Source organism: Typha latifolia, chromosome 4, assembly GCF_019914945.1.
Source record: "Typha latifolia isolate L0001 chromosome 4, TyphaL0001v2, whole genome shotgun sequence".
Classification (NCBI taxonomy): domain Eukaryota; kingdom Viridiplantae; phylum Streptophyta; class Magnoliopsida; order Poales; family Typhaceae; genus Typha; species Typha latifolia.
The window spans coordinates 17982687-17999419 of NC_133089.1; the positions used below are offsets into that span (position 1 = coordinate 17982687).

At 40.1% G+C, this 16733-nt stretch overlaps 2 protein-coding genes and 1 long non-coding RNA gene across 6 annotated transcripts; 2 read left to right on the forward strand and 1 right to left on the reverse strand.

The window, feature by feature from the left end:
- Positions 1-682: 682 nt before the first annotated feature.
- Positions 683-7330, forward strand: LOC140787560 (inactive protein kinase SELMODRAFT_444075-like). Of its 2 annotated transcripts, XM_073136544.1 has the most exons (9): positions 683-1218; positions 1324-1451; positions 2192-2319; positions 3982-4433; positions 4907-5587; positions 5699-5859; positions 6111-6187; positions 6421-6748; positions 6882-7330. In XM_073136544.1, the coding sequence occupies exons 1-9, from the start codon at positions 1074-1076 to the stop codon at positions 7077-7079; spliced, it is 2298 nt and encodes a 765-aa protein (XP_072992645.1). In that variant the 5' UTR covers positions 683-1073; the 3' UTR covers positions 7080-7330. The 2 variants fall into 2 exon arrangements, with proteins under 2 accessions (XP_072992645.1, XP_072992646.1); XM_073136545.1 differs by lacking the exons at positions 683-1218; positions 1324-1451; positions 2192-2319 and adding an exon at positions 3748-3899.
- A 668-nt stretch (positions 7331-7998) lies between these two features.
- Positions 7999-15232, forward strand: LOC140786625 (serine hydroxymethyltransferase, mitochondrial). 3 transcript variants are annotated; one of them, XM_073135207.1, is made up of 16 exons: positions 7999-8450; positions 8532-8582; positions 8672-8758; positions 8958-9079; positions 9223-9299; positions 10136-10260; positions 11346-11438; positions 11997-12089; positions 12195-12392; positions 12505-12609; positions 13001-13066; positions 13437-13514; positions 13854-13965; positions 14052-14162; positions 14321-14494; positions 14975-15232. In XM_073135207.1, the coding sequence occupies exons 1-15, from the start codon at positions 8367-8369 to the stop codon at positions 14470-14472; spliced, it is 1554 nt and encodes a 517-aa protein (XP_072991308.1). In that variant the 5' UTR covers positions 7999-8366; the 3' UTR covers positions 14473-14494; positions 14975-15232. The 3 variants fall into 3 exon arrangements, with proteins under 3 accessions (XP_072991308.1, XP_072991306.1, XP_072991307.1); XM_073135205.1 differs by having other exon boundaries at positions 8237-8450; positions 14972-15232; XM_073135206.1 differs by having other exon boundaries at positions 8237-8450; positions 14993-15232.
- A 228-nt stretch (positions 15233-15460) lies between these two features.
- LOC140786626 (uncharacterized) lies at positions 15461-16371 on the reverse strand. The gene is made up of 2 exons (XR_012108676.1): positions 15835-16371; positions 15461-15733 (listed from the first exon to the last, which is right to left on the reverse strand). It is a non-coding gene; the product is annotated as an uncharacterized lncRNA (long non-coding RNA).
- Between the last annotated feature and the right edge of the window lie 362 nt (positions 16372-16733).

A 16733-nucleotide genomic window follows, 5' to 3' on the forward strand; every position in this document is an offset into this window, starting at 1 on the left:
AAATTCGTCTAGTAATTATGGGTGGCAATCGGATTTCGTTAGTGCGATCTGGATTAGGTTAGGTGAAGATAATGTTGACACCAATACGATATATATTTATTAAGCAGGTTAAACCGTAGATAGCAAATATCTACGGTGACATATTCAATTGAACTCTGCAGGTTTTGCGGTGAAGGTAATGCTGACACCAATACGATATATATTTATTAAGCAGGTTAAACCGTAGATAGCAAATATCTACGGTGGCATATTCAATTGAACCCTATAGGTTTTGCTATGAAGATAATGCTGACACCAATACGATTTATATTTATTAAGCAAGTTAAACCGTAGATAGCAAATATCTACGGTGGCATATTCAATTGAACTCTGCAGATTTTGCTGTGAAGATAATGCTGACACCAATACGATATATATTTATTAAGCAGGTTAAACCCTAGATAGCAAATATCTAGGGTGACATATTCAATTGAACTCTACAGGTTTTGCTGTGATAGTGAGGATTTTGTTATTTCGCAGCTGTCACCTTTGTGAAGTAACTCAAGTATTCACAACAGAGATTTGTGAAGGGAACGAAGTGCTTTTCTTTTTCCTCTCTCACCTGGACAAAACTGTACAAAATAGGTAGGCTCTGGCCAAAGCAACCTGGACTTGAAGTCATTTGATGGGCCAACTGTAATCTAATTTTACTCCATTTAGTTACGTCGGACGCTCTGTGTTGGCCCTAACTGCCCTGCCCGAGGCGAGAAACAAATCGAACCTCAATAATGTAGGTTAGGTTGGGTCGCTTGGCCTCGCAGACCTCACTTCAGCAGCCACCAGAGATACAGATAGCGTCTGGTTTTGTCTTCCTCGGCATTTATGGGGTATTGGGGGTGTAGAGCTGAGTTAACTATTGGATGGATTTGATTGCATAAATCCTTATGCCTTCCCATCACATCCCTTTGCTCCCGCATCCCGCCTAAAAGTATGTCCAAGAAACCGAGTGATTGCGGAAAGAGGAGGATAGAACGAATGTGCGACGAGTAGTACGCCCAACAAATTTCCAATTCGGCATCGGAGGAGCTCCGAGCATGTCGGAAAACGTAGTGGTGGTAGCGGTGAGGGCAGAGAGGGAGATCTCCAAGACGGCGCTTGCTTGGGCTCTCACCCACATAGTACGTCCTGGCGATCTCGTCACCCTTCTCGCCGTCTTGGCCGACCAAGATGGCCCGAGAGGTACTTGCCGTCGTCTTTTATTCCCTAATTAGTTGCTCTGTTTCTCGCTACATTAGCAAAATTACAACAAAAAAAAATTTATTTTCTTTTGAACCAAAAAAAAAGGGTGGCGGCGGAAATTGCTGTGGGGATTTCCGAAGTTCGGCGGAGAATGTGGGAGCCATCGCAGGGATAACTGTCAGATCTCAGCCTCTTGCTCTCAAATGGCGCTGCAAATTGATGGCCATAATGAGGTATCAATCTTTTGACTCATGCGTCACGACATTACTTCTTCTTGTTTCCCTATTCCACCAAATTCATTACTGGTCGAGTATTCAATTTGAGAGATGGTTGCGATAGACAATGCAATGGGAGACGTGTTAAGAAACAGGGAAAAAAAATGCTTTACCAGGAAAGCAAACCGCACAAAGCTTTTTTCTAAAATTCTTTGCTCTTCTTCTTCTATCTGAATCTCCTAAATCTCTGCGCTTGTCTCTGATCGAAGTGATAAGTGTCTAAGAAGAGAATTAAAAAAAAAAAAAAGAGGTTATGGAAAAAGAGTTTGTGACCGTACTTGCCCTCTCAAAAATTTATTTTATGTCTTAGTATAATCTAAAATTTAAATACGAGACTATATTGTTTGGAAAACGCGATTTATATAGAATTTTTAAATTTTTCAAAAAAGTTCGTAAAGTTTTAGGAAATTTTTTTATATAAGTTATTTTTTGATTTAATAACTTTTAAATATAAGTCAAGGATCAACATCTTATATAAATTCTTTTTTTTTTCAAATTTAATATTTTTTTAAAAAAATTTAAAATTTTTTTTATAAATTGTGGATTCAGTCAATAATTTTTATTTTTGAAAATCAATGATTGAGCAGCAATTTTTAAATACACTTCGTCTTAATACTTTTATTTATAAACAAATAAAACATGTAAAAAAAATTGGGAGTAGAATTAAAATATTTAAAAACTCAGGCTAATTTTGGCAGGTAAATGTGAGGATAAAGGTTGTGGGCTCGGAGGCGGGTTCTACTTCTTCTTCCACCACCAACAGCAGATGGTCGGTGGTGGCTGCGGAAGCGAAGAGAGTTGGAGCCAACTGGATCGTACTTGACAGGCCAGTAGTCCTCAAACTTCATTTCTTAATTTCCTAGTTTTTTCGTTGAGAAATACGAAGAAAGGTGAATGCTAGTTTAAAAGACAGAGTGATCAAACTTCGAAGTCTTCTTCCTTCATTCACCAGTTCACCTCTATTCCCCCTTGACTAGCCAGTCACTGTCCTGAGCAATTAATGTTCACAATCATCCACATGCACATGAGACAACTCTGCAATATACCCGAGTTTGGAGCTGGTCATTTCATGTTCCACATGGAACCAACTACCTCTCTCTCTCTCTCTCTCTCTCTCTCTCTTAAGTTAAAGCCGATTCATTGGTACCAGTCGATCATAGACCACAGGAAATGACATAAATAAGCATGTGCAACGTCCTGGCCAATCTTCCCATATTGAAAATCTGCAATTTTCCGTCAACGCTTGTTCGTCCAGTTTTCGCTGCATGAGTCTCTTAATTCGAAGAAGGTTGCTTATTTGCTACTAGCGTCCACTTGTAGGAACAGGGTAGATGGCAGAAGTATCTTGTTCCTGCTAAACTCTTAATTAATCATGGACAAGGTAGATGAATATTACTGGACTTCTCTATGTTGTGCATTCGTGATGATGTATGATAAGACTCATGGAAGTGTCTCAAGGATTAATATGTTTGATGATTATTCTTTTGCTTTCTATTAAATGAAAAATAAGGGAGGGAATTGAAACAGCCAGACATGGTTGTCCAAATGATCAGTTGGCCTGATCACAATAATAATTCCATCCACTATTTTGTCCCCCCCTATTGATGGTCCTAGCTCCATACTGTGTGCCATCAAAGTAGCTAGTCTAGTTCTTTGTTTATAATACTCTTTCGATTGGAATAGATGCACATGGGACTACTCAACTGGATACGAACCACTTGCACTAACCGAACCTTCTTACCGAATGCACTAGGGACCCATGCTCATAGAAGTTCCATACACGGACACAGTCATTCCGTAAAGTAAGGCTTTAATTACGGGTCCGAGGCCGAGCTCAGTTGCAAAATTAATGGGGATGGTTAGTGGTTACTGTAGACATTGCTCACGGAACTTGGTCCACTTTAGCGATGTCCCCCGCAATTATTAGCTCGATGTCGGACCGGGAGGATCCTTGGGATGCACAGCCAGCTATTCCCCGGTCCAACTTGCCCTGTAATGGCCTAAATACGTGCGATCAGCCAGCCAGCCATTATTATCTTGAGCAGTCATGCAGTACTCGTCGTTGGACCTTGCATGTAAACGCCAACCAAAATTGCCGCATTATTGGCCCCGCCCTCATCCTGGCCCCCATACTGCCTTCCAAAAGGATCTTCTGGTGGAGAACAGAAACAAATTGCACGCAGCACTTTTTCCTTGACATGTGATTGATCCAGATGCAAAAATATAATCCCTCTTTGTACGTTCTAGCAATGATTACTTACAGATGGTGAAAATTGGCCACATATTACCCATCCAACATGCAGCTTTGATATTCCAACTTAGCCGGATTGTCATGTCAGTCAGTATGGGTGGTTTTAAACCATTGAATTTGTAAAACACATGAATGTCCAAATTCAAGTATAACAAGTATGGAATTTTTATGCACTTTTTATGACCTAATGTATCTCTTTGACATTTATCTTGAAAGATTTTGTTCCTAACTTCGCAGAAAGTTAAAGCAAGAGGAGAAACATTGTATGGAGGAGCTACAATGCAGCATTGTTGTGATGAAAGGATCCTGCGCTAAAGTGCTCAGACTGAACTTAGGAGGGGGGAATCATAAAGCATTCCCTCCATCATACTCTTCCCCGTGCTCCAGGGAAAGGTTTCCAGACAATAGAACCAAGAAATTGGTATCCGCAAGTAGTAGCACCGATAATGCAAATGCGTCATGTGATAGAGAAGCCAGATCTGTGCAATTGAATTCCATGTTGCGAGGTGGAGCTTCTTCCATAGTTGTCCGTGAACAGAATCCTCTTTTTGAAAGATTTAACTACAGAAAGCTGAGCTCTATTGAAGACGTCGGTTCTAATGGGACACCTACACCAGGCTCGGGTAGCAGCCGCGGGAGAGCAAGCCCTCTTTCTAACCATCTTGATTTGGAGCTTCTTCACGATGGCGGTAAGTTTTTATATGTCCAATGATCGACTGAGACATAAGTAGTACTGAGTTCCCATGTGCATGCTGAATATTCTTTCACTAGCTTTTCGGCTCACCCTAGCTTACTCTGAAAAGAACACCTACAGTGGATTTCAACTCTACCACTCTGTATTTTATTAGCAGACATTGGGTTTCAACTCTACTCCTCTCTGCATTTTAGTAACTATTGGATTCCAATTCTACCCATCTTTATGTTTTCAGCGAACATTAAAGAGGGAAAGACACTCTAAATAGAGCCGAAAATCCTTATTACACAGAATATTTTCTTCTGTTTTTTATTTGAGTGGGATTTCCAAACACCCTCTAAGAATAGAGGACACTCCCGTAATACGTAAATTACTGGAATATCATATACAGTCATCTAGATAGTCAAGATACAATAAATTACTCCACGTAATAGGTAAATCGATTTTGGATATTCTCTTTTTTTACAGGTCACAGGAACGAGGAGTCCAAATTTTATTCAGAAAGAGGTACATCGCCACCAGTGTCTCCATTTGCGACAACTCATAGAAATGGAGTTTACTGGATCCCCCAGAATCACATTTTAGAGGATCAAGCCCCTTTGGTCCCAAGCTGCAGGAATAACCAGAGCACGAAGCCACCTCTTGGTAGGGCTAAAACCCTACAGGAGAAGTTGGCCGAGTCAAAACCAGACTATGTCGTCCGAGAAATCCAGGCAGTCAAGGAGTGCAGTTATACCTCTGACGTGCGGGAGGCAGTCTCTTTGTTTGGAAGCTCCCCATCTGTACCCCCTCCTCTTTGCTCCATATGCCAGCACAAGGGTCCACTCTTTGGGAAGCCACCGAGACGCTTTACGTATCAAGAGCTTGAGGTGGCGACTGATGGCTTCTCCAGTGGGAATCTCGTGGCCGAGGGTCAATTCGGGTGCATCTATAGAGGTTTGCTTGAAGACGGGCAAGTGTTAGCTGTGAAGCAGCTCAAGGAGGTGAGCGAGATGAGAGGCGAGGATGAATTCTGTGCAGAGGTCGAGCTACTAAGCCGGGCACAGCACAGGAATATTGTCATGCTGGTGGGGTTCTGTGTCAAGGGGGAGACGAGGGCGCTGGTCTACGAGTACATATGCAATGGCTCCTTGGACCTCCATCTATATGGTGAAGCAAAATATAACTAACACTTCCTTATTAAAGTAATCAGTCAAAACGGAGCTTCCCATAATGTACGATCCTTGCAGTTGGATTTTTATGTCCTGTTTGATTTTGTAGGGCAGCGAAAGCCGCCATTGGATTGGTATGCAAGAGTTAAGATTGCAGTAGGCGTGGCAAGAGGGCTGCGGTACCTCCATGAGGACTGCAGGGTGGGATTCGTGGTCCACAAAGACATGCGCCCAAACAATATACTTCTCACCCATGATTTCGAGCCATTGGTACTCCATTTTTACTCCCTTTTCTTTTCATTTTGGAGCAAAAGAACACAGAGAAAATTACGGCTACTCTGATATGGGGACATGCGGGGCTTGATCAACAGAGTGGGCTGGCCCAAGCCCATTCTACTCTATCCTTCACATATAAAGCCTGTCTTTCTCTAGTTTTCAAACTTTATCTAGTATACCGCGGTTTTAAATTGAAAGAATAATCAGACTTGGCGACTGATAGCCGTGCTTTGCCTTTATTTCAGCTTGGTGGATTCAACATCAGAACATGTCAAACAGAGAAATCTTCCTCCATGGGCGCTCATATTGCCAGAACTTTCGGGTGCGCATCTCCTGTTGTCTTAATTTTCGCTTTTGACTGCCAAACATATTTATAGGGCCTTTTTAACATATCAGAGACAGTTTGTGGTCGGCCTTATATATATATATATATATATATATATATAAAGCTTCGTATTCCAAGTCTCGGACCTAATTGTTAGGTTCGCCGGCCCATTTTCCATTACATAGTAGATGTGTGAATCTGTGGAGCTCAGTAGCTCACAATGCTTTCAGGTATCTGGCACCTGAATACATCGAATACGGAACTGTAACGGAAAAGGTGGACGTGTACGCGTATGGCATAGTAATCCTACAATTGATAACAGGCCGAAGAGCCATGGATACGGCCCAGCCAAAAGGCCAGGAATTGTTGGTGGAATGGGCCCGTCCACTCCTATTCTTAGCGTTGGAAGAGGGCCGAACCGTCGCGGTCGACCGTTTTCTGGACCCGAAACCTGACAAGAACGAAGCTCGCTTCTTCTCACGCCAAATCATCACTATGGCACGTGCTGCTTCCTTATGTCTCAGACGTGATCCACAGAGTAGGCCTAGCATGTCAAAGGTAATTAATTAATTAAGACATTTTGTTTCCTGTTTATCTATCCTGCATAAGCTAATATTGCGTTACAATCCCGCAAAAAAAAAAAAAAGAATAAATTTGATACATCGGCGTATATGTAATTGTATGGAACCAGATATTGAGAATCTTGGAAGGAGAGGCTGTCGTGGATGCAGGTTTTAGCTGCGACTCTGTGGGCAGCAGAAGTAGCCGCATCAGCCGTTCGATCCTGCAGCAGGACAATAAGGCAGGTGGAAGCCTCTCCAGCAGGATCCCTAATGAAATTGTACTCGATGCCATTTACGCCGAGAGAAATTGGTCTCACTTTTCCTAATATCTACTAGCATGGTTCATGCTGTAGCTCTTTACTTGTTGGTGTTCCATGTCCATCGAATTTCGCCCCTGGCCCAGCACCTGAAATTTCTCTCCCCACGTACAAATAATGTGGTATCTTTGCTATTCTCTAACATGTAATGAATCAATACCAAATCGGTTTAACACCAAAACCAATTTGATGTACAATTCAGTTATGCTTAGTGACATCACTATAAAAAAAATGATGATCAATGTAAAAAATTGAAGGTACTATTATATGATATTTAAAAAAAAAGATATTTTCTGGAATAATGAGAGGACATATTCATTTACTTACATTTGCGAGGTGCATATGCAATATCACAGAATTCGATAATATAGGCTATATCTGAGATTTACTGTAAATTTGTTTTATTTTATTTTCCCGTCTTTAGTTACGTCAGACCTATGATTAACAAATATCTGAGATTTACTGTAAATTTGTTTTATTTTATTTTTCCCCGTCCTTCAGATATTACCCGTTTTCTTTCTCCAAATTGGACCCCTGAATGGATAAAGAGAGAGAGAGAGAGAGAGAGAGAGAGAGAGAGAGAGAGAGAGAGAGAGAGAGAGTTGCTTTAAGCCCAATTGCCCAAAGCAAGTTGTCCCAAAAATTGTAATCCTCTGGTCGAAATTTATTGGCGTCTTTCCGCGGGCAACATTACCTTCTGATAAGTACAAAAGGGAAAATATATACAAAAGATATGGCCAGCTTCGGGTTGTGCGGATGGTATCTTGGTTCTTCCCACATACCCGCCGCATCGGCTTTTGTGGCCACGGGCGAGGATAGGGTGCGAGTGGCCTGCCTGCTGCGTCGTGGATGACAGTCGCACTACATCCAATAACGATGATGCACTACTCCCCACCTTACATTGCGTGCGATTTTATCTTCTCATTTCGGACGGATCTCTCTCTCTCTCTCCAACAAACAAGGAACGAAGAGGCAGCTGCATCAAGCCGCATCGCCACCATTAGTTCCAATTACAACTACTCCTACGGGTAAGAAGCAATCAATCGTGGGTCCCATCCCGTGTAGTGAAATCGCAGGGAACCACGCGGGAGGTGGTGAACGATAACAAATTGTCATTTTGTGGTCCCTCAATTTCTTTTAGCTTTCTATTAAGGTTTCATTACTCGCCCATCAGTCATCAGTCCGCTAAAATCCGATTTGATTTATTAATCGATTATTCGGGGAAACTGGTGTCTCCCCCCATCTATTTTTCTCTCATCCCATCCCATCCCACCAAGACCACGCTCTCTTCACCCGATGGCAATGGCGACAGCTCTCCGCAGACTCTCTTCCTCCGCCATTAAGAGACAGCCGCTGTCGCGGAGCACCCTCTGTTACATGGTTGGTATCTCCTCCTCTACTTATTCACGCATCTTCGGCATTGCAATCTAATTCGCCTTTCGTTTCTTGTGTGCGAACCAGTCGTCCCTTCCAAACGAAGCCGTCTACGAGAAGGAGAAATCTCGTGTCACGGTACGTGACACAGGGATCTCAGGATTCATTCCTAATTGAATTATGATCTTAAAGGAAACTAATTTCGTTGCCAACGATTCATGCTGCAGTGGCCGAAGCAGCTGAATGCTCCGCTGGAGATTGTCGATCCGGAGATTGCTGACATTATTGAGCTCGAGAAAGCCAGGCAATGGAAGGTATTCTAGTCCTCCTCACACTATCTTCGCGCATCGTAATTTTCTCTCTCCACTTAGAAAACAAATCCTCTTTCCTTTCGTTTCTACATAAAGAAATAGAGGGTGGGATTGCGTTCTGCATATAACTTGTTCGGAGGCTTGAGTGAATTTTCTCTTTGTCGACTATCACTTAGAAATTGCTTCTGGAATGTTGTCTTAGGGGCTCGAGCTTATACCGTCGGAGAATTTCACATCCGTCTCAGTGATGCAAGCAGTAGGATCTATCATGACTAATAAATACAGTGAGGGATATCCTGGTGCAAGATATTATGGTGGAAATGAGTAAGATATGACTATTATCTTGTTTCCATCGTATATAGCGCACTGTGCTAACTTAGCTAGATTCAGGAACATTATCATCCATTAAAGTAGGCATTTGGTCTCCACCAATCACCAAGATAATTATTTTCCTTACCTGATTCCAGATACATAGATATGGCCGAATCTCTATGCCAGAAACGTGCGCTGGAAGCTTTTCGTCTAGACCCAGCAAAATGGGGAGGTAGTATGCATGTCTCTGAGAATTGGAGGTCCTCTTCTTCTTTTCATTTGCGACATTTCATTTTCTCTTCTGATTTGAATTGGGTCTCTTCTCATCTTCTCTCTGTTTCTCTCCCATTTGATATTTGATTGAAAATAAATCTTATAATGCCGGTTGAAAGACCAACTTCCATTTCTTATTGTTTTCCTTTTACTATTACGTGATTCCTTGGTTCATTTCTTCTCCAATGATGCACCATTTGATCATGTTTTAAGGAATTTTGTTTATTCTTTCCCTTACTGGGGAGGAAAAGCCTTCCATTTAGTTTCTTCTTTAATGATGCTTTTCAGATTATGTTATCATGATTTACTTTTTTCCTCATTGGGGACGGAAGTCTCGTCGCTCGTTGCAACATCCATATTCACTCCCTCTATCATGCTAAGCCATTAGGCAAACTAGCCTATCTCCATGTCAAGCTTCTAACAGTTGAAATTCTTTGTTATCTAGTTCATGCATTAGCACAATTGTTTATTATGGCCTTTTAGTTTTATGTGCTAGAGTATTTGTGCCATTGCATTCTAATATTTAGGTGGTATAAATTGAAATTATTTTGTCCTGCATAGAGGTGTCTTTATAAAGGTACATTCAGCTACACTCTGTTGTATGAGGGATTCAAGGAACTTTGCTTCTGAGACCAGTTCTTCAATTGTCACACTTCTACATATTCTACCCTGATTTTAATGGAGACACACTTCGGAAACCTGTATTAGTTTCTCATGTGATGCTTCATTTATGATTCTTCTCTGGGACTATTTTACTTTGCTTCTTATAACCTCAATCCCTCACCTCTGTTGCAGTGAATGTGCAATCTCTCTCTGGGTCTCCTGCTAATTTTCAAGTATATACTGCACTTTTGAAGCCACATGAGAGAATTATGGCACTTGATCTTCCGCATGGTGGTCATCTTTCTCATGGCTACCAGGTGCCAGAACACTGCAATATCTCCTAAAGTTAGAATTGTTGTTAATCTTGATATTGTGTGCTGGGTGATTTTTTATCCATATTTCAAATACTTTGTCCTACCATGATGTTTTTCTATGAAAACTGATGGTTTCAATATTCTTAGTTTATGATTTGTTTTGAAGTGATTCATATTCTATCAGTCTTGTTATGGAGCAGCAATGCCTCATATAAGCAGCGAGTTGTTATAGATCTGTTTAAATAGAAGTGGCGCTTTGATAATTGTTAAATAAAAGTGATGCTTTTTATGAAAACTGATGGTTTCAATATTCTTAGTTTATCATTCGTTTTGAAGTGATTCATATTGTTTCAGTTTTGTTTTGGAGCAGCAATGCCTCATATAAGCAGCGAGTTGTTATAGATCTGTTTAAAGAAGTGATGCTTTGATAATTGTTAAATAAATGTGATGCTTTTTATGAAAACTGATGGTTTCAATATTCGTATTTATCATTTATTTTTAGGTGATTCATATTTTATCGGTTTTGTTTTGGAGCAGCAATGCCTCATATAAGTAGCGAGTTGTTATAGATCTGCTTAGATAAAAGTGATGCTTTGATAATTGAGCGGTCATTATGTGATATTGTTGTTATATATTTATTGAACTTGTTTGTTAGTTCCAAAGGTAAAGAAGAAACACCATATGCTATAATTCAAACCTGTCAACATGTGATACTAAGTAACCACAATTCATGATTCGAATGCAATCAAGAATTGCTAGTGAGATAATGCTCTAATGGTTAAAAGGGCTCATATTGTATGAATATTCTTAGGTTCGAATCCTAACGACATCATTATAATTGGGACATCATTAAATTTTCACTTCTCTCCAAAAAGAAACCTAATATCACCAACAATTCATGGAAAATGTGTTCATAGATTTGCCCCCACTAACTTATATTCACTGTATATATGGGATTTGTGATAAAATTTGAACAAGCTTATTAGTTGATCTTGGAGATCTTTACTTGAGAAGTCATTGCTTGATTGTTCTCTTTCAGTTTCTTGGTGATTATAAAAGTCTTGTTTCTCTGTATCTTAAATTTGCAGACTGATACCAAGAAGATATCTGCTGTCTCTATGTTCTTTGAGACGATGCCTTACAGGTTAAATGAGAGTACTGGCTACATTGATTATGAACAGGTAGTTGCTCTGATTTATTTCTCTTTCCTTGTATCCTTTTTTCCCATTTCTTGCTAGAGTCACTTTTGTTTAACCAATTGTGACTGAGCTTTTCATTCCAGTATATTTAGTTTGGCATATCAATGAATACCTTTTTCAAGAACATCTGGTTCAACCTAGTTCAGATTTTGCACCTCTATGCGCAATTTTTGTTCTACCCCTGCTGCTTATGGAATAATTGTTTGGTTTCTATCACATTCTTTTTAACCTCCGTACAGTTGGAGAAAAGTGCCACTCTCTTAGACCCAAACTAATAGTTGCTGGGTAGTTGCTCTGATTTATTTCTCTTTCCTTGCATCCTTTTCTCCCATTTCTTGCCAGTCATTTTCTTTAACCAATTGTGACTGAGCTTTTCATTCCAGTATATTTAGTTTGGCATATCAATGAATACCTTTTTCCAAGAACATCTGGTTTAACCTAGTTCAGATTTTGCACCTATATGCGAAATTTTGTTTCTACCCCTGCTGCTTATGGAATAATCATTTGGATTCTATCACATTCTGTTTAACCTCTGTACAGTTGGAGAAAAGTGCCACTCTCTTTAGACCCAAACTAATAGTTGCTGGAGCTAGTGCGTATGCCCGCCTTTATGACTATGCACGCATTCGCAAGGCAAGCTTTCGCTCAATTCTACCATTATATGCAACTGATTTTCACCTACTGTTCCTACTGTTGGTCATTTGTCATAAATTTACAGTTCTAGTTGTGAGTTGGCAGGTATGCGACAAGCAGAAATCTGTACTTCTGGCAGATATGGCACATATCAGTGGACTGGTTGCGGCCGGTGTTATTCCATCTCCTTTTGAGTATGCAGACATAGTGACGACTACAACTCACAAGTCGCTCCGAGGACCACGTGGAGCCATGATCTTTTTCAGGAAGGGAGTAAAGGAGATCAACAAACAAGGGCAAGAGGTGAGTTTGCAGACTGCCAACTAGTAGTCTGGACTCTTGGGCTATCACTTATTCTTACAATGGTGTAACTCATACACAATTGAATTCACATGTTGTGTTCTGATTTCTGAAGGTTTTGTATGACTTCGAAGATAAAATCAATGCTGCTGTCTTTCCCGGTCTTCAAGGTGGTCCTCATAATCACACAATTGCTGGCTTAGCAGTTGCACTAAAACAGGTTTGTGTACAAATTTCCTGTTCTTTGATTTGTTACACAAAAGGTTATGGAACTCATAAATGAAATTTCTATCCTTCTCCAAAGATCCATTTCTTTCTTGGTGGGTGAATTTCTACTGGACTTGAGCCATCTGAGCAAGTTCTCTGTTACACTGCTTAAAGTTTTTCCTTTTTCTTCATCCCTGCAAAGCTACCACTTGAATAAGGACTGGTGATTCTGTACTCATACAACTGAGAATAACATTTTCTAATTGATTTGCTTTGAATGCTGCTCTTTAGAGATTATTAAAGAAAATTTTGTTGCATTCCATTAAAAGTTGTTGGTGGCTGTGCTTGCAATAAGAATACCTTATGCATGAGTTTTTCCACTTTTTTTCATTGTGCAATTGCAGGCAACAACTCCGGAATACAAAGCCTACCAGGAGCAAGTGCTTAGCAATTGTGCAAAATTTTCTCAGGTACAACTTCCATTTTCTTTTCTCAAGCCATGGTTGTCAGACGTGCACATGATAGTAGACTCATATTTGCTTTTGACCTCATTTTATATTAAGCTTGTGCTGGACATAGTTCATGTGAAGATTATGTCTAATTTATAGGAATATTAGACACAAGGAATGTTTAAGAGAATGGGATCACTGTTAATAACACATGTTGGCTGTATTTGCCTATATTAGCATGTATGTGTAGCATACTTCATTTACTGTGAATTCTGTTGAGAAAAGCATTATCACATCTGCAATGAACCCCTACACTAATGAACATCATATTTTTCCGTGTGCTTTGAATCATATTTCTGTTCTCTAACTGCGGAAGTGAAAAAATATGCAGTGCTTGGTTACCAAAGGCTATGAGCTTGTCTCTGGTGGAACAGAAAACCATTTAGTCTTGGTGAATCTGAAGAACAAGGTAACAATGATGTTTTTTTCTTTTTCTTTTCTTATTGCAACTTAAAAGAGGATATCTTCTTTATAACTTTGATAACATGTTTGTAAATGAGTAATATGATCCGATACAGCATTTGATTTCGTCTCATTCAGGTTGTATTTGATCTGTAGCTCTTGGGTATTTCCATCTTTCCTATATGTTGCAGTATTTCACTATTTTTCTATATCAATATGGAGGCTCTACCAAGTAGCACCTTGCTTCACAGCGGAATCATCCCAATTGCTATTTGATGCTATTTGACTGTGGTCTACTCATATCATGTGAAAGAATAGCCATCTTGCTTGTCTGATATTTTTGCAGGGAATCGATGGGTCTAGAGTAGAAAAGGTGTTGGAATTAGTACATATTGCAGCTAATAAAAATACCGTTCCGGGTGATGTGTCCGCCATGGTACCTGGAGGCATTAGGATGGGTACAACCTTTCCCATCTTCTAACTTTTGATCTAATCATGATAAGTAGATCAGGCTTGTCTAACTAATTCCTCTCTGATGATTCAGGAACTCCAGCTCTCACATCAAGAGGATTTGTGGAAGAGGACTTCGCAAAAGTTGCTGACTTTTTTGATGCAGCTGTTAAGTTAGCAGTAAAGATCAAAGCTGAAACCAAAGGTTTGATAAACTTCTTTTCTTAGAGAATGGATGTTCTCTATTTATTTGCACGCTTAGAAAAGTACGCAGTTGAATAGTTAAGATTTTCTTTTTCGCCTTTTACTAGTAAAGTCGATCAACTTGGATCTGGAAACTATGTCATGATTTTTGTATACCAGGTGGCTCGAAGCTAAAGGACTTCTTAGCTACTATTCAAACAGATGCAAACATCCAATCTGAGATTGAAAAACTACGCCATGCTGTGGAGAAATATGCAAAACAGTTCCCAACTATTGGATTTGAAAAAGAGACTATGAAGTACAAGAATTGAGGAAATTGATCAGCAAGGATTGGTTAGTTCAATTTTCTAAATTCCTATTCTTTTCATAGTTTATTGATCTGAATCTTGTTTTGCTTCTCCCTCTCGAGTAAAAGAACACCATATTTTATTTGTAGCTCTGCAACTTCTCGCATTAAATAGGTTAACCTGCAGGAATCCCTGCGTCGCTTATTAGTGTCATCATTTATTCGCTCTTGGACCTTGCATTTCTGACTGTTTCATGCATGAAACCAATCATCCCGCTAACATTCATACATGGATATCTCACACCCAAATTAGCTAATTCTTTGTCCAGCTGGCGCTACTCTTTCAACTTTTTCTTCCCTTGCTTCTGAACACCGTCTTGCTTATTGTGATAGAAAAAGTATAGATGTAGCAACTAGAAGACTTTTCCGCACACACAAAGAAACAACTAGAAGAATACTTTCAATAAACTAATGCACTAGATCTAGCATGTAATCTGAAGTCAATTACTATGCAATTTTTCTAGCAGACTGTTGGTGGCTTGCAGATCATGTCATTGGAGTTTTTAAGAGGTGAAGAATATATATCTCTGGATGCAGAATAGCATTGTCATTTTGTGAGAACATGAAACGTTAATTTTCGTGCTCAGATGTACATATATCTAAAGCTGGTCCTGAGATGAAAACATCCGTGCTATATCCTATATGTAAGCTCTAGCTGTTCAAGCTGGCTTCTGTTGTCAACAAAACAATTCTATCTATTGGCTAATTTAACTTTATCTTCTATATGTTAACTTGCTATTCGAGCTATTGGCTGAATTAAGTATCACGCATTCCCAGTACTTCCAATAAAATGCATGCTGTTACTGGATGTCTCCAACTGCGTGGTCTACACGATTGTTCAAAGTCGGTTCGTGCTTACATCTTGGAATTCGTTGTTATCCACCAGAAGTTCTGAATTTAGATTTCAGAAGGAACTCGTGTAGTCGTGTGATGGATAGGTCTGATCCATTCAATGGCAATCGCCCAACACCATCCAAGGAATCGAGGGGTCCTTGAAATGGCTCAGGTCATATATAGTTTATTCAATTCCGGTCAATATTGACCATGCTAACATAAATTGCGCTTAACAAGAAAGGTGACTTGCTTCGACCGTGATCACAACATGAAGGGCTTGGGATGATCAATGGAACTCTATGACCTCTACCATCCTAGTTCTTCCAACTACAATGATCCCTCTAGCAGCCCCAGTTCCTGGTACCCTAGCACCTATCCACTCTGGAGATAACCTGCGGAGGAAATTATCAGTCTTGTTTTTCTTAAGATGGGTTTCAATTAAGATAAAAGATTTGGATTATGTATATTTATAAGAATGAGGAAGAAAGATCACCTTTTTTGGCGTGCCCATGGTAGTTTAAAGGAGAGATCTCATTAGATTAACAATGTCGTTAGGGGAACTAGGGTCATCGGCCATCAAAGTGGTCATTTCCTCTTCCACCATGGCATCGGCAATATAGGTGTCCTTTTTAGCATTCCTACTCTTAGATTTGAGAAGTGTTGCAACCTTGACTAGCGACAAAGTATCAATTTTTCTTTGCTTGAACGAGGCCCCCGTGATCACAGGAACCAAATTTGAGTCATGCGCCTCCTTAGGGATGTCCATATCCTCCTCCGAGGCTCTAATATTAGCATCTGAGCGTGATAGAAGAAGCGATGGAGATGGGTGGAGCAATATATGAAGATGGAAGGGACAATGATAGGACTAGCCTGCCCTAAAATGGTACCATGACGAAGGGGAACATTGAGAAGAGGTTTGAGCCAAGGAGCTCATTTTCCCTCTCGGGTTAGGAGGGTTAGGTTTTGAAACAGAGGAGGATGGTAATATGATTGGAGGAGGGGTGGAGTGTTAAGAGGACAATTTCTCTCCATTGGCTTGTAGTCCTTTTAAATCTATGTATGTAGTTCAGTTCAAGGCTCCCTAGACCCTCTCGAGAAGGGATCCCGTAGATGGCGAGACACCCTTCAAGAGTTGGGTTTTTCTATCTGTTTTGAACAGTTGCGTCCACGAAGTTGGGGGAAGGCTTTACAGTATCAAAGGCGTTCTGAAGATAAAGGAGAGAGTTTGAGAGGGTCAACTCTATCTTAATCAAGCGACTGTGGGAGAGGTGAGGAATAACTTTAATCAATTCAATGCTAGCATAGTACTATTTCTTCTATTATTTCTTATATTTCAGTGGTTTGATAAATTGCAAAATTGTTGTCTTTGAGAAGGAGCATATTGAAAAGAAT

Coding starts and splice junctions, on each gene's coding strand:
- LOC140787560 (XM_073136544.1), top strand. CDS start 1,074: ATGTCGGAAAACGTAGTGGTGGTAGCGGTGAGGGCAGAGAGGGAGATC. Junction 5,588..5,698: donor CTTGGACCTCCATCTATATG/GTGAAGCAAAAT, acceptor TTGATTTTGTAG/GGCAGCGAAAGCCGCCATTG. Junction 6,749..6,881: donor GTAGGCCTAGCATGTCAAAG/GTAATTAATTAA, acceptor GTATGGAACCAG/ATATTGAGAATCTTGGAAGG.
- LOC140786625 (XM_073135207.1), top strand. CDS start 8,367: ATGGCAATGGCGACAGCTCTCCGCAGACTCTCTTCCTCCGCCATTAAG. Junction 12,610..13,000: donor TAGCAGTTGCACTAAAACAG/GTTTGTGTACAA, acceptor GTGCAATTGCAG/GCAACAACTCCGGAATACAA. Junction 14,163..14,320: donor GATCAAAGCTGAAACCAAAG/GTTTGATAAACT, acceptor TTTGTATACCAG/GTGGCTCGAAGCTAAAGGAC.